General features: G+C 38.9%; 1 protein-coding gene across 37 annotated transcripts in view; it reads left to right on the forward strand.

Moving 5' to 3' along the window:
- ANK2 (ankyrin 2) overlaps window positions 1-17,221 on the forward strand; it is a 626,865-nt gene that overhangs the window by 560,494 nt on the left and 49,150 nt on the right. For all 37 annotated transcript variants that reach the window (XM_075860538.1, XM_075860544.1, XM_075860543.1 and 34 more), the window contains 6 exons: window positions 3,666-3,762; window positions 5,423-5,651; window positions 5,851-5,976; window positions 7,768-7,890; window positions 13,761-13,793; window positions 14,331-14,352. In XM_075860538.1, the coding sequence (XP_075716653.1) occupies window positions 3,666-3,762; window positions 5,423-5,651; window positions 5,851-5,976; window positions 7,768-7,890; window positions 13,761-13,793; window positions 14,331-14,352 (630 nt within the window). The remainder of the gene's footprint in view (window positions 1-3,665; window positions 3,763-5,422; window positions 5,652-5,850; window positions 5,977-7,767; window positions 7,891-13,760; window positions 13,794-14,330; window positions 14,353-17,221) is intronic.

Genomic DNA, 17,221 nt, shown 5'->3' on the forward strand with positions numbered 1-17,221 from the left:
TCCATGACATGGCGTTACACACATGGGGATGATATCGAGTATACCTCTTTTTCTGGTAGACATAAGTCAGATTCTCGAATTGATCTCTTTTTGATTAGTACCTCCCTAATCAGTTACGTACAATCAACAGATATCCTGCTGATCACTTGGTCTGACGACGTCCCAGTAATATTAGTTTGTAAGATCAGAGACATGTCAACTAAAACCTACAGATGGCAACTCCAAAACATACTGTTAACTTCAGACAGTTCTGTTTCAGAGATTCAAGGGAAACGTAACAATTTTTTTTTAGATAATGATAATAATGAAGTAACGGATTATACTTTATGGTGCGCACATAAAGCGGGGCTGTGGGGACATTGTATCAAACTCATGCACAAGTGGAGGAGCGATCAAACTAAAATGTTGGATGCCACGAAATCAAAACTTTTGCTCTTGGAATGAGAATAAAAAGATACTAAATTACGCTCTACCTTGCACGAGATTGATCAGATGCGCTCTGAAATTAGATTATCTCTCTTAGGGAAAGCCTGTGGAAAAAACTAGCTACGTTTTATGACAAAGCTGGTAGGGACCCTAAGCGACAGAATGAAAGCTAATACTATTAAGAAAAATATAGATTTAATTGATAGATAGCAAAGGAAAAAAAAGATTCTCACCTCAGGCCATCGTCGACACCCTTGCGGATTATTATAAGAAGCTGTATAATCTAAATGGTTCTGAGGAAATAAACAATCAAAATATTCCAGACACAAAACAATTTCTGGATAGTTTAGGTCTTCCCCATCTTTCCAAAGATAATCAAGATTTTTTGAATAGACCGATTCATATTTCTGAGGTCAGAGAATGTATTAATTTTTTAAAAAGAGGTAAAGCCTCTGGCCCTGATGGCCTAATAAATGAATATTACATGACATTTGGAGATATTCTCTCGCCCTATTTATCTAGGATATTTAATTTGGCACTCAAGGGTATACCCTTTCCTAGAGAAATGTTGGAAGAGATAATTATTGTGATCCCCAAAGAAGGAAAATTAGGGAACAGTCCAGTTGACTTTAGGTTCATTATTAAATGGAAATATCAAAATTTTTGCCGCTATATTATCGACATGTCTGAAGGGAGTTGTTACATTTCTGATATCCTAGAAACAAATGGATTTTATGCCTCGGAGACAAACAAGGGATGCATGTAGAAGAGTAATTTGCTTAGAACATTATATGGAAAAAATGGACAGCCCCAGTGTGCTCCTATCACTAGATGCTGAAAAAGCATTTGATAGGGCCCACTGGGGCTTTCTTTGGGAAGTTATGGAGAGATATGGATTCATGGGATCATTCATGAATACAATGAAGGTCTTATACCCATTTCCAAGCTCTAAGATATTATATAATGGTTTCGTTTTATATTATGAATGGAACAAGACAAGGCTGTCCGCTCTCTCCTCTAATTTTTAATTTGGTGGTGGAACCTTTAGTCTACGCCTTAAAAAAGGACCCAATATCACTGGCATAAGGATTGGCCAGACAGTCAACCTAGTCAACCTAGTCACCTTATACGCAGATGACATTATTATTTCTTGTAGTGATATTTATAATTCTCTTCAAAGTATTAAAAAAATTATTAATATTTACTCGCAGGTGTCATGGTATAAATTAAATGAGAGTAAATGTGAAATTTTGCCCTTTAATATTTCTGGAAATTTGAAAGAATATATTAAAAAAGAAACCCCATTTCATTGGGTAAATAACATGCGTTATTTAGGACTAAAAATTGCTAACAGTATCGTTAATACAAACAAGTTAAATCAAAAGATGCTTCTTGAAGTGGTCCGGGAAGACCTTGCGAAATTAGCTAGAATAAACTTGTCATGTATGGAAAGGATTAATGCCTTTAAAATGCGTATTTTACCAAAAATACTCTTTGTTTTCCGCCACCTTCCCCTTAAATCTACCCATTCTTGGATAAAAAAAATCTGCAAACTCGCATTTCCTATTTATATCTGGAAGGGGGTAGAGGAAGAGTGAGGGTTTCAGGGAAAGATAAAGAGTGGTGTATTGGTTATACCAAGTTTATTATGCTATTGTAAAGCAGCAATCCTAGAGCCAATTAATTGCTGGTGGCAGGAAGAGGAAACTCCGGTATGGGTTAAATTAGAAGCCGCATCCTGACACCTGGATGGATGACACCTAAAACAGATTTTGATCTTTGATAACTTAAATCTCCCTATTCCTCATGATCTCCCTTATACTATCTCCAATTATTTTAGAATATGGCGCCTTATGCGCAAAGAGTTACGGGAATTATCTATTAATATGACAGATTTTAGAAATTAGATATTTTTCGGCACTAAACACATAAGTGGGATAATACTTGGTGTGAGTCAAAAGGAATCTCAAGCCTAGCTTATCCTTATAATAAAGACCAATTTGGCTCTCCAGAATGGTTATTACGGCATTATGGTTTACGTGTCAAAGATTTCTTGAAAATTGCTCAAATTAAAAGTATCATTAATAAACATAAAATTGTTGAAGCTATTAGAGTATCGAGTCAGAGGGATATAACGGGATCTATACAGGACATCGAGTCCACAGCACCCTCTAACAATCTATCCTCTATTTATAACAAATTTGTATAAGGATAATATCATTGGCAAATTTAAATACATGTTACAATGGGAAAAGGATTTGCAAAAAGGCTTTCCCTGGATGAATGGTTGACCGCTATAAGATACACTTGTCAAAATACTAAATGTATAGGTCATCTTGTAACGGTTAAAAAAATGCAACTTTGCATATATCTACATCCAAAGAAATTGGCTCAGTTTAATCCAAATAATAATGGACTATGCTGGAGAGGTTGTGGGATAGTGGGTGATATGATGCATACCTGGTGGGGGTGTGAAAATGTCAGGATATTTTGGTCCGAAGTCCCTACTCTAACTAACGAAATTATCGGAGAGAGTAAAGGAATTTTTACGATAGAATTGGCCCTATTAAATGTAATATAGTTAACTTAATCGCTAAAGAAAATAGATGGGTATGTTGCAGAATTTTAGATGCAGCACGTAATATAATTGCATCTAATTGGAAACCTGATAAAATTCCTTGCATTGCGGAAGTAATAAATAAAGTAAATATATATTTTCAGTATGAAAAAGTTCTAGGTTGAAATTGAAAGGCAGGAAAGTATTTATTCCTGGAAAGATGGACGCCTGGGATAATGAAGCAATATTGCCCAAACTTATAGGCTCCTACCCTATTAGGTAGCTGGTTCTTTGTTTTTTCTCCTCTCTATTTTTCTTCCTTTTTTCTTTTTTACGCTTTATGGATGTATAGAGTTTTGTTTATCAACTGAACTGTATTCCATAAGAAAACTTCTAATAATGATGATTGAATCACCAAAAAAAAAAAATATAAAGAAATGAATAGTATCAAGTCCTAATCTGCCACTGGGGACTGGTAAACTGTGAGCAGAATACAAGTATTCTCTCCATGTACAGAGGCTTTGGTGATGTGCTGATGGGATCATGACCGTGTCAGTATAGAGGCTGCCACAATATATTGACAGATACAGAGTTTTCCTATAACGACCAATGGCAAAAAAATTATAATTATAACATTTATCATTTCAGTTTTAAGTCGTTTAAAATATGTGCTTTCCTTTAGGTGGTACAACCCCTGCACAATGGGAAGACATCACTGGGACAACTCCGCTTACATTCGTTAATGAATGTGTCTCCTTTACCACTAATGTATCTGCCAGGTAAAGAACCATGCCAGTCAGGATATCCGAGACTAACTTTGCATGTGGTTGATGCCAGTAACGTTCATATCATTTATTCCAAGGCGTACAGTTTTTAGTTTTCCTTTCCTGGTATTGAAACTTAATCAACAGCAGCTTTCATATTTTATCATAAAGCTCATTTGATCACTGTATTGTTCTGTCTGCATTTCATTTACTTCTATATCAGGTACAATTTAAATATATTAGTAGTCAGAGGGCAGGTCATAAGAGTCAAGAGATTTGTTTGATCCACATACAAGCTGAACATTCATATGAACCATATGTGTCATTTAAACAACACCATTGATACATGACAGCAATGTTCTTGTTTTCCTTAGAAGCCCAAAGATCCATTAGAACTGATTGAAGAGTTTGCTGCTCTTTCTTTACAAACAAAATATTTGTCTTCGGTCAACTGGTTAAAGGGCATAAATATCTAATCTTATCTCCGAGACCTGGAAGATTCCCAATCTTCCTAATATAGCAGTATTGAAAGCTAAACTTAAAGATTTATATGCCCTTGAATTCATTACTGCTAAACTGTGAAACAACCTACGTCACTTAAATAAGATTAGAGAAAACTACCCTTTAATATAAATTACCTGCATCATCTCTCTTGACATCCCATACTCTCACATCTATTCCCTACTTTAGCTGTTACGCCTCCTTCTTCCTTTCATTTCTACATTGCTGTAATAGAGTATTATCACTGTTGTGTATACCTCTCAATGGTTGATGAACCTGAAGTTTACACCGAACCAAATGTTCTTCATTTTATATTGACCTTTTCCTTGGACACTAATTGAATTGATACCCCGTGTTTGTCCTTTTGTAGACTTTAGTAGTGACACCTGATGTGTTACCTTAATATTTCTTTGTTCTTTTTCTATATCTGAGGCCCCATGCACACAAACGTATTTTTTTCCTCCCGTAAATACTGGCGTAAATACGGGTCCTTTGTCACACGTATTCGACCCGTATTCCACCAGTATTTACGGACCCGTGCCTGTAAATACGGGTCCGTTGTCAACAGTATTCCACCTGTATTTACGGACCCATTTTTTCTGCACTAATCAGCAGCCCCTTCTCTCTATCAGTGCTGGATAGAGAGAAGGGGCAGCCCTTTCGGGCAGAGTTTACGCAGCGATTGAAAGTAAAAGAAGTTCATACATACCCCGGGCCGTTGTCTCGGTGATGCGTCCCCCTTTTGACATCCAGTCCGACCTCCCTGGATGACGCGGCAGTTCATGTGACCGCTGCAGCCTGTGATTGGCCTGTGATTGGCTGCAGCAGTCACATGGGATGAAACATCATCCCAGGAGGCCGGACTGGAGGAAGAAGCACAGAGTTCTGGGTAAGTAAACTTTTAATACTATTAACTCCAGCGGTAGTCACTGTCCCGGGTGCTGATAGAGTTACTGCCGATCAGTTAACTCTTTCAGCACCCTGGACAGTGACTATCCCCTAACGTCGCCTAGCAATTACAGGTGCACACACGTAGCCAACTGTAATTACGGGAGCCCCATAGACTTCTATGGGCCTGCCTGTGCCATAATTACGGCCTGAAATAGGACATGTTCCATATTTTTATATAATTATAAGAAAGTAACAAACCTTTCTGCATTATTTTATTTTGCAGGTTCTGGTTAATAGACTGCCGACAAATTCAAGAGTCTGTTACTTTTGCCAGCCAAGTGTACAGAGAAATTATCTGTGTACCGTATATGGCCAAATTTGTTGTGTTTGCCAAATCCCATGACCCCATTGAAGCACGTCTGAGGTGTTTCTGTATGACTGATGACAAAGTAGACAAGACACTGGAGCAGCAAGAAAACTTTGCAGAAGTTGCTAGGAGTAGAGATGTAGAGGTGTGTATTCCCCTTTATCAAGTTGGTATACGAGTTATAAGGTTACAATATTTCTAAAATAACCAAGTCATTTTTTATTTAATTATCATTAAGAGTACCAGGGTAAAAATAAGATAAAACAAGTGGATATAAAGAACAACTAAAGCCCCTGTTATATTTTTTTAAGTATTATTTAACAGAGTTTTCTGATATTTTTCAGGTGCTGGAAGGAAAACCAATCTACGTGGACTGCTTTGGCAACTTAATACCCTTAATAAAGAGTGGTCAACATCACATATTTAGTTTCTACGCCTTTAAAGAAAATAGACTTCCATTATTTGTTAAGGTAACCTCATAATAACAAATGCAAGTGATCCAACTGTAATCATTATGGTTCTTTCAGACCTTTTGGTGTTTTTTCTTGTGATTGGTCAAAATGCCAAAACACCATTGTTTGTGTTTTTAAACTTGTTCCAATTCGAAATTTTTAACAAACAAAAGAACAATGGGGCAGATTTCCTATTGTTATTGTGCCAGAAACCTAGCCTAAATTGCGCCCTTTTGTGCGCAAGTCATTTTAGACAAATTTATTATCAGTTTGCGCCAAAAAGTTTTGTGCCTCACTAGACACTTTTTTAAAGTGTCTAGAAAACGTTGTGTGGCTTAAAATGTGACTACATGCGCCAAAATATTAGCGCAAAAAACTGGCATAAACTAAGCCGACCAAGAGGTTGTATAAGAAAGCGAAAAGTGTCTAACATGTCTAGCCAGATGCGCCAAAATTATAATACAGCGTACGTCACTTTGGTATATTTGACACATCTGACTTCCTGGTTAAGTTTTGATTAATCTGCCCCAATGTATATTATTTAAAGAGACTCTGTCACCACATTATAAGTGGCCCATCTTCTACATAATGTGATTGGCGCTGTAATGTAGATTACAGCAGTGTTTTTTATTTAAAAAAACAATCTATTTTTACTACGTTAGGAGCGATTTTTAGCTTTATGCTAATTAGTTTCTTAATGCCCACATGGGCGTGTTTTTACTTTAGACCAAGTGGGCGTTGTACAGAGGTGTGTATGACGCTGACCAATCAGTGAACAATCAGTGTCATACACTTCTCTCCATTCATTTACACATCAGATAGCGATGTAGCTATATCACTATGTGCAGCCACATAAGCACACTATAATGTTACTGCAGTGTCATGACAATGAATAGACATTACCTCCAAGCAGGACGTGATGTGTACTCAAAATCCTGACACTTCTGAATCTTTTCTGTGAGATTTCCAGCAAGGCAAACGTAATCTCGCGAGATTACGCTGTAAACTGTCATTTAAAACGAGATTACGTTTGCCTTGATGGAAATCTCACAGAAAAGATTCAGAAGTGTCAGGATTCTGAATACACATCACGTCTTGGCTGGAGGTAATGTATATTCACTGTCAGGACACTGCAGTAACGTTAGTCTTTGTGTATTTAGCTATAACTATATCGCTATATGCTGTGTAAATGAATGGAGAGAAGTGCATGACGCCGATTGGTCAGCGTCATACACTCTCTATACAACGCCCACTTGGTCTAAGGTAAAAACACGCCCACTTGGGCATTAAGAAACTAATTAGCATAAAGCTAAAAATCGCTCATAAAGTGGTAAAAATAGATCGTTTTTCTAAATAAACACCACTACTGTCACCTACATTACAGCGCCGATCTCCTTATGTAGGAGATAGGGCACTTATAATGTGGTGACAGAGTGTCTTTAAAGTGCAAAAGCATCAGAAGAGATGTATATACCTGGTTTAACACAGTCACATTAAGGTGTTCAGAAATTACAGCAGAACAATGGCAAATCTCATGGTACATTACATAGTCACCATGTAATAATGAAGCTCAACAATCGCTGGTCTAAGACCACTTGACTCAAATGGTTGCTTATATAATGGTATATCATATAGCAACGCTTTTCCAAGGCATCTCATCACATGTTCAATCTCTTCATTTTAAGTAGATCAGTCACTAATAATTTAGGTATGCTATTTTGTCATCTGAACGAGAAGTTGAAAATAAAGGATAAATGTCATATCTATACCACCACCAAAGGAATGTGATGTATGATGTTTCAATAACAGGTACGAGATACAACTCAAGAACCTTGTGGACGCCTTTCTTTCATGAAGGAGCCAAAATCCTCTAGAGGCCTTGTACAACAAGCCATTTGCAATCTAAATATCACTTTACCACTTCATAATAAGGTAAGATTTGTTTAAACAAATAAAACTTTATTGACTTTCTACAGAATATTTACAGTATTCAAGCATCACTTAATTGCCAGGGGTAACAAGGCCATCGAGGTTGAGCGGGGAAGATTTGGTAGATCTGGGAGCAGGCCTTTTGTCAGAAGCTTTACTCTATAGAGATCTAGAAATGTTTAAAATCTGCCTCATCAGTGTTTCATCAACAAGCAAATTTGCTTTTACGGAACGGTATTTGCCATATACAATAGAGACTGAAATTCAGGTAAAATTCAGAGCATTTGCGCTCCATAGTAAAGAATTTGCCTGTTTGTAGAAATGCTGTGGTAAATTTTCAAAGTTTTGCTCATATCCATATGAAAACATTCATAAATCAATCACATGCAGTACATCTGAAATTCGTATTACCAACACAAACAGCACATGTGTGTTGGTAAAAGCCTCTATAAATCTGGCGCTTGTAACAGCAAACAACATTTTTTAAAAGCAATTATTGTGGAAAACTTGAGTAATTGCATTTGTATTCCCCCAATGTGTTTTAACCCTTTAATGACCAGGCCTAAAAGGGTTAAAGTTTTTCGTTTTTGCCTCTCCACATTGTTTTATGCAGGAGAAATTTGATTTTTTTCGGCGCAGTTTGGGGGTACATACAGTATAAATGATTGTGTAATTCATATGATAAAATTTTCAATGTGAATATAGAAACAGGGTCGGCGTCAGCATCCGACGAACGCGGACAAGTGCAGGGGCCCACTGCTGTTGGGGGGGCCCACTCGGCTGCCGTCATGGCTCCTGAAGGAGAGGCTCCTCCAGGAGAGGAATCCCTGGCCAGAGCATTGGCAACGCTCTGGCCGGGGACTCCGCTCCCGGACAAGCCTCTGACGTCACCATCCATTTGTGGACAGCGACGTCAGGGGCTCCTCCAGGAGCGGAATCCCTGGCCAATGCTGTCTGAGGATTCCACTCCTAGAAGGAGCCCCAAAGGCGCTTTCTACAGGGGGGGGGGGGAGTGTAGCGCTATCTAGAGGTAGGGAGGTGTAGTGCTATCTAGAAGGAGGGAGTGTGTGGCTCTATCGATGGGGTGTGTGTGGCACTATCTACAGGGGGTGTGTGTGGCTCTATCTTCAGGGGGTGGGTGTGGCTATAGCTACAAGGGTGTGTGTGTGGCACTATCTACAAGGGTGTGTGGCACTATCTACAGGGGCTGTGTGTGGCACTATCTACAGGGGGCTGTGTGTGGCACTATCTACAGGGGGCTGTGTGTGGCACTATCTTCAGGGGGATGTGTGGGACTATCTACAGGTGGCTGTGTGGTATTATCTACAGGGGGCTGTGTGGCACTATCTACAGAGGGCATTGTGGCATTATCTACAGGGGGTGTGTGTGGCAATATGGAATTATCTACAGAGGACACTGTGGCATTATCTACAGAGTGCACTGTGGCATTTCCTACAAAGAACCCTGTGGCATTATCTACAGAGGGCACTGTATATATGGGGGTTTCAAACTGTGGGCTTAACTTCTATATGGGGACATAAAGGCGGCCTAAATTTTATATGGGGGCACAAACTGGGGGCCTAACTTCTATTTCAGGGATAAACAGGGCCTAACTTCTATAGGGGGAACAAACTGAAGTTTTTTGCCATTTTATTGCCGCCGTAAGTAAGTTCTCCCGCAAAGGGTTCCACTAAGTCTGTGTCACCCAAGGGCCCACAAAAACCTGGAGCCTGTATAGAAAAAAAGTGATTTTCTGCATTTTTTGTTTGTTTGTTACACTGTTCACGGTTTGCACTAAATAACACTAAATGGTAAATTAATTCCTCAGGTTATTTCGATCATGTGGATACCTTGTACGTGTGGTTTATATTTTTATATATGGTATTCATACGAAATAATCACTTTTTTTAAATCTATTTTTGCAGACGTTTTTTAGTTCCTTATTGCTTTCATTAAAAAAATGTTATCCCATGTAGGGTTTACTATTTTACAACTTTTTTTAATACTTACAATATAAAAACTCCTGTATGGCAATACATTATTTTCTGTGTCACTATGACATAGCTGCTGTTAGGGCAACATTAGTGTGCCAAAAGACGTCGCTATAAACTGGGCACCTGCACTGCCCGCCATCAAGAGACAGTGGGCTGTCATTAAAGGGTTAATAGTGTCTACCCTTTTTAGCCCCTTACGAACTACAGCATTTTACGCTGATTCTGAAACTGAAAAAGCATTGAAATCAGCTTAGAAAAACAGCAGTGTCAACAAGGCCTATGGTAATTTATATTGTTTCTTTGCAACCAAAGTGGCAACAACTGAATTCTCGGCAATCTCCCCTTCATTGTTAACTTTAGGGCCGGGTTCCCATGTAGTGTAAACGCTGTGGAATTTCCGCAACGGAATTCTGGGCGGAAATTCCGCAGCATTTACGGTAGCAGCAAAGTGGATGAGATTTTCAAAAATGCGCCCTAAGGGTAAGTCTAAGGGTAAGTCTACATGGGTCGAATTTGTTGCAGATTCTTTCTGCAGCAAATCTACAGGTATCTTCACTGGCAAATCCTCACCGAATCGTGCGGATTTGCTGCTGCAAAGTCTCCTGCGGATTTCCTAAGGCCGGGTTCCCACAAGTCGGATACGCTGCATAAAAACTACGCAGCATATCCAACCTGGAACCCGCAGCAAATTGTGTCTGAAAAACCGCATCACATTGTGGTGTTGTTTTTTCAGCCGGAATTTCCGCTGCAGTTTTGCATCCCCATTGAATTCAATGAGGAAAACCCGCAACAGAAAAGCATGAGAACGCAGCATAAATTGACATGCTACGGATTTAAATTCCGCACCGCAGGTCAATTTATTTACGTTTTCGCGCCATTTTTTTTCCACATCATGGGCACGAGATTTTCAAAAATCCATGACGCAAAAAAAATATTTCATTACAATTCACACTTGCGGATTTTGCTGTGGATACCCACTACACTACCTGCAGATTTAAATGCAGATTTTTTTTCTTCCCTATTGAAGTCAATGGGGAAAATCCTCAACAGATCTCTGCTCAATACACAACAGAAATTGACATGCTTCAGATTTCAAAATCTTTTTAAAAATTCAATTTCCGTTGCCTGCTACTGTAATCTGCTGCGGATTAAACCTGTGCAACTCTGAAAGGTAAAATAGCAACAGTTCCGTCCAATGTGGATACGGCCTTAAAGGGGTATTCCCAGAATCAAAAATTAGCACCTAACCGCAGGATAGGTAATATTATCTGATCCGTGGAGGACCTACCACTGGGAGCCCCACCGATCGTGAAAATGGGGGCCCGAACCACCTGGAGGACATTGAATGGAGCCACTTTTGAGAATGCGAGCTGCTGCTCCATTCTAAGTCTATGATAATGATGGAAATCAAAAATAGATATTGGTATGCACTCCTCAATCGGTTAGCGTGGTGCTAGTAGGGTAGGGACGAGAATCCCACAATATTGGAAATATATAACCCCAACACACACAGAGGTACACAAGAGATCCAGATGCAAACAAATTTAAGTTTTATTGCAACAAAAAGTGGCAAAGTTGAGGTAGTAAGCGACTTGGTAAGACGTTTCGGCCGACCCTTGGCCTTTGTCACTGTCGCTAAAATTATATAGGGCTGTCACCTCAGATATCCGTTACAGGTTCCACTAATTGATCACGCATTTTTCTTTATACGTTTCAGTATTAAAATAGTGTTTTCCTTAGGATGTATAATAATTGTTTTCTGTGTATATCTGAGGTGACAGCTCTATATAATTTTATGTAAACAGAGATAACTCATCTATATATGTTATTTTCATATTATTATTATTTTACATCATTTGTTCATACTGTATTTTTGTAAATTTTATTGCCACCTTTGTAAAAGCATTTTATTCTTTACCATTTTAGCGACAGTGACAAAGGCCGAGGGTCGGCCGAAACGTCTTACCAAGTCGCTTACTACCTCAACTTTACCACTTTTTGTTGCAATAAAACTTAAATTTGTTTGCATCTGGATCTCTTGTGTACCTCTGTGTGTGCTGGGGTTATGATAATGATGGAAACAGCCGAGTACAGGCCTCGCCTATTTCCGGCATTCTCATAGACATTAAAGGAAGCGGCGGGCGCATGCGCAACCGTCGCTACATTCAAGCTCCTAACTGCAGTGGGGTAGAAGAGGGGGTTTCGGACCCTGTTCTCGGAATCGGTGGAGGTCCCAGTGGTGGGGCCCCCAGAGATCAGACAATTAGACTCATCAACATTAAAATTGTAACACCAAGAAGGGCAAGCCCTAATGTTATGCAGATCGAGGAAGTAGCAGGTGCTAAGTTCTTTAAATGATCACATTTTCAAGCACTTAGCTCCAATCTGTGGCATCTGGGAGGGGCATAAAAGCCAGATTGAAAGCAAAGTTTTTTAGCCACATGAATGTGGTGTGGGATGATTGTGAGATGCCTCTTGTTCATCGTCGTGCCAGTTGTCGCCACATGTCTCAAACTGAGAGGGACAGAATCCATGAACTGAGAGACTCTAGCAAATCGCTACGCGCCTAGGCCGAAATGTCAGCACTATTCAACGTTACGTTTCCCGGATGTTGGGAGAACAACAACGAACTGGAATGACAGCAAGAGGTGCGCGGAGGTGAACCTCTGCACGGACAGATAGTCTGATTAGAAAAAAGGCGCGTAGTGATCCATTCTGTACTGCAAGTTAAATTGGACGTCACATCCCAAGCCTAGGGCGGAAACCAGTGACGACATCAGAAGGCGTTTGCACGACGTCCAGCTACAGGTGTTCCATTGACCACGTGTCACCGCTCTCAAAGGCTATAAAGGTGCACAGCAAGATGGCAATGGAGGTATGTCCTCTTCAGCGATGAGTCCCGCTTTTGTCTCGGATGCAATGTTAGCCGGAGATTGGTCTGGAGGCCACTTGGGCAACGCCATTAAGAAACCTTCATAAGGGAACATCACACCGGTTTTACTCCCGGGATTATGGTGTGGGGTGGCATACTGTACGGTGGCCAGACCCCTCTAGTCTTCATTTCATGTACACTAACAGCTCGGCTTTACTTTGATTTGGTCGTGGAACCAGTGGTTCGGCCATTTCTCCAAAGTGTCCTAGAAGCCGTTTTTCAACAGGACAAGGCCAGACCGCATGTTGCTTGTGCTACTGTGAGCAGCCTATGTGGCCTAAACGTGCTACCATGGCATGAAGCCTCTCCGGACTTGTCTGTCATCGAGCACATCTTGGACATCATTGGTTGGCAATTGCAAAGGGAGCTGCCAGCAGCCATCTTGATGATTTGTATGCCCTTGTGCATTCAGTGTGGCATAACATTCTTCAGACAACCATTAATAACCTCATTGATATCATGCCAAGGCATGTAAGTGCGTGTATTTCTGAATGTGTATTTCTTTCTCCTTATATTTCTGAATGTGACGCTCTTACTCGATGCTGAATAAATCAAGATGTTTAGAATATTTTGTTTTAATTTTTTTATCATTTGCATATGATTAACATGTCTATCAATCCTGTGGTTTCCACAATTCCAAAACTTTTCCTTCTTGGTGTGGCAATTTCAATGTTGAGGAGTGTATTACCTATCTTGTGGATAGGTGATAATTGTCGATTCTGGGACAACCCCTCTGATGAAACATCAGTGTACAACATTGACACTGCTTATTTATTGCATCCCCACTTAATTGGTGCAGTTTGAATTTATTTAGGATTTTTTGAAGTTATTTGTTGATGTTATTTTGGTTAATGGTATACCATTTACCAAATTGTAAAAAAAATATGTAATCATATTTAATTGTTTCTATTTTTATTTTATTTTGTTTGGCACCCTGCATTTCAAAGGAATCTGACTCAGATCAAGAACTTGAAGATGAGGTAATTTTAACAATTCAGATCTACTGTTAAAATGTGATAGTAAAGCTCAATTCACATTGTGTTTGTTGTGTACCTTTAATGTATGTGCCAGGAGAATTCCCCAATGTATACTCCAAACGGCATACTGTATTGCATATAGTTACATACGTCACCCATTGACTCTAATTGTAAAAAAAAAACATATACCGTAAGGTATACGATTTTTTTGCGGGATGCCTTTATTTTGAAAAGTGTAGTCAACTTTTCAATGCAGTTAAAAAAAGGTTTGCTGATGCATAACAGATAGATATCTTTTTCGCATACCTCGGGTCAGCGATCGCCCGCACCGTTTCCTGACCTATTCCGGCCAGACGAAGGCGACAAGTACATTCTGGTGGCCTCCGTCTGGCAATAGAAGTTCACGAACACGTTTAGAAGAAAAACATGATGTGAACAGGGCCTAATGCATGAACCACTGTTTACAAGCTTATATTTTTAACTACACAATCTTACTATGTATTTTTGTATTAATTGTATCCATTTGTCCTTTTTTTCCAGGGAAATCTAACATCTGAGAAAAGTAAGTGGTTTCTTTGTTTAATAACTTGTATAAATTTAGCTTCGAATGATTAAATGGAGCTAAGCATGCAAGTCATGCAGACAATTTTCCACTAAATTGATACTAACACTGCTTTGATAAAGAAAATACACGTAATATACTAGCATTGTTCATATAACCTTATGTAAGGATCTAAGCTACAACCTAACCTTAATATACTAAACTAACCTCTCCCTGCTACTGACTTTTCCTGTGACCTTACCCTTTACTCCTGCTACAAAGCCCATTCCATTTTCTGTTTTTTTGCCTTGCATTTGTTGACATGACATTGTCATCTCATTAACTGGCTAATGACTGTATCAGTTTTTTGGGCACCAAGCAATATCCACATTAGGTTTTCTGCAAACTTAACTCCAACCAATTGATTGCAGTGCAAATAATGTGATGCTTGGTCCAAACAGATACTGTCTTAATGCATTAGATGACCGTCAACATTACTGTGGTGAAGTGTCTCTTATTTCATCTCCGCTAAACAAGTAGATGACATTTTTAAGAGTTTTAATATAATAATACATTTTCATTTAAGCAAATCAAAAAGTATGTTCTGAGGATTAATGAGTGTTCTTAAGGAACTGTTATTAAAAGGAATTGGTTAATGAAGACAATCCTTTTCCATATGTTCTATTAGGGTATATATGGGCATCATAGAAAGGTTCCCCCTAGTTGGTACAACCTATGCCTCCCCAGCCAGAGATCTATGCAACCTGAATAGTATTTATTTTACTTTATCAGCAGTTACAAAATCTATGCTTCTACCTGCGTAACTAGAAAAATGTAGTATAGAAAAGGCAGGAATACATAGCCGAGTATTATTTTTCATAGGTTAAGGGATATTTCAACTCTATGTTAAAACGTAGAAAAAAAACATGGAATTTCAGCTTTAGGCCACTTCCATGTACCACGAGATTTCCTAAAATGTTTTACCTGAATGCCATCATTTTGGAGATCCCTCACTGTCCTCTACTAGGCTGCATATGAAGCTTATGCTAGCCATGACAACTGAGCAGCGCTGTCATAAGCCAACCTCGCGAGTAGCATAGGAAATGCTACAACTGCCAACCTCTGCAGTTTATTGATCACTAAAACTATAACAGTGCAGTCACATGCGGCAGATATTGTTACGGAAAATACCGCCACTCAAAATCAGTTGCATTCATGTGAATGGCGTTGTTTCTGCAGCAGCTGCATGGATTTCTGCAAGAAATTTCTGAAACTAAATCTGCCGCGTGTGACTGCACCCTAACAAAACAAATGTGACACTTTTACTAGAACCTTTTGGTCTTTATGGATAAGTTTTGCTTTGGCTATTTTAATGGCATTACTGTGCCTAATAAATCACTATTAGAATGTACTTCACCACAGTATGTTGCAGATTTGTTTTGTTACTTTTAGGCTACAGGCAACATAAGCTAATCCCATAGCACCTTTGCTTTGCATGGAAATAACTTGACTTACATATACAGTGCGTGTGTGTTTTGTGTGGAAGTTTTGACCTTTTGTTTGCTGTGCATAACATCTTGTATTTCAAATCATTTTACGTTGATCCATGAATACTCCTTTTTACCTTTTGATTTTGTTATTCAGACCTCACCTTATGTGTCCACAAAGTCTGAGGATGCTCCACTGAGAGGATCATACCTCCACTTTATTTAAAGCAAAACATTGAATTAAGCAATCATTTTTCACAAGATTTCTTCCTAGATGAAATGCCGGTTTGTAGCTGGTTCAGATAGTTATTTTTTTTCACAAGCTCTTCTGCTGCAAGAGAGGGTTTCAAAAATATAGTAATCCTAAAGGGACAATTTTCTTCATGTGCTTGACTTGTATAATGGAGAGGGCCATATATAGACATCTGGAGATACAATTACTGTGTTCTATTTGTTCTGCTTTTTACTTTCCAAGAAAAGTTACTTTTACTTTACATGAAACTACACTCAGTGAAGAAAATAAGGTCAGTTTCTAACTCCTCAGAGCTGCAAATTATTCTTCTATCTGCGTCTTCAAGAGATACAAATAGTTCCATGATGATCCTTTCCAATATGCACTTATCTTACTTATTGTTTTTTTTATTATCAATGCCTTCCCTAAGGCTACATTCAGATGAGCGTGTGCAACCTTGGATGTGAAAAATGGACGGTTTTCACGTCCGAGGTTCACCAGTGCGGGACGCGTTATCACGGATCCCTCATAGACTAAAGTCTATGGAGGGATGCATGAAAACGCATGAAAATAGGACGTCCTATTTTTCCACGGACCCTTCACATGCTCCGTTGAAATAACGGCCGCGTGAACAGCCCCATTGAAATACATGTGTCCGTGTGACGGATGTTGTTTTAACGTCCGTCACACGGACTAGTTACACGCTCGTCTGAATGAGTCCTAAGTGCTGGAACAGATATTAAAGAACATTGAGAAAGGAATTTGGTCTCTCCTTTATGAATAAGGTGTTCAAGGACTGAATTGTACCCTGATTTTTGTTTTTAGAAATAATAAAATAAAATATTAGATTACAAACATTCATATTGCTATATCAAAATTTCAGGTACTTCTAAGTATGAATTACATTTACTAATATATATAAATGTAGACCTCTCTGGCAGCAAGAGTTACACAACAGTAGATTGGCAGAGACTGGCAACATATTAATCTCTTTATATGTGATGATATCATATTAAATATGACATTCTGTACCAGTTCTTTTAACCTGTTTCTCTGGCAGCTCATTACCACTGGCTTTCTCTTTGAGGCAATCGACAATCAACATTTATAGCTTTTCTTTCTATTTTTATTTTCTATTCGATGTATAGCATCAAAACAATCTTGAGATGCC

The sequence above is a fragment of the Rhinoderma darwinii genome, chromosome 1, assembly GCF_050947455.1.
Source record: "Rhinoderma darwinii isolate aRhiDar2 chromosome 1, aRhiDar2.hap1, whole genome shotgun sequence".
NCBI classification, from domain to species: domain Eukaryota; kingdom Metazoa; phylum Chordata; class Amphibia; order Anura; family Rhinodermatidae; genus Rhinoderma; species Rhinoderma darwinii.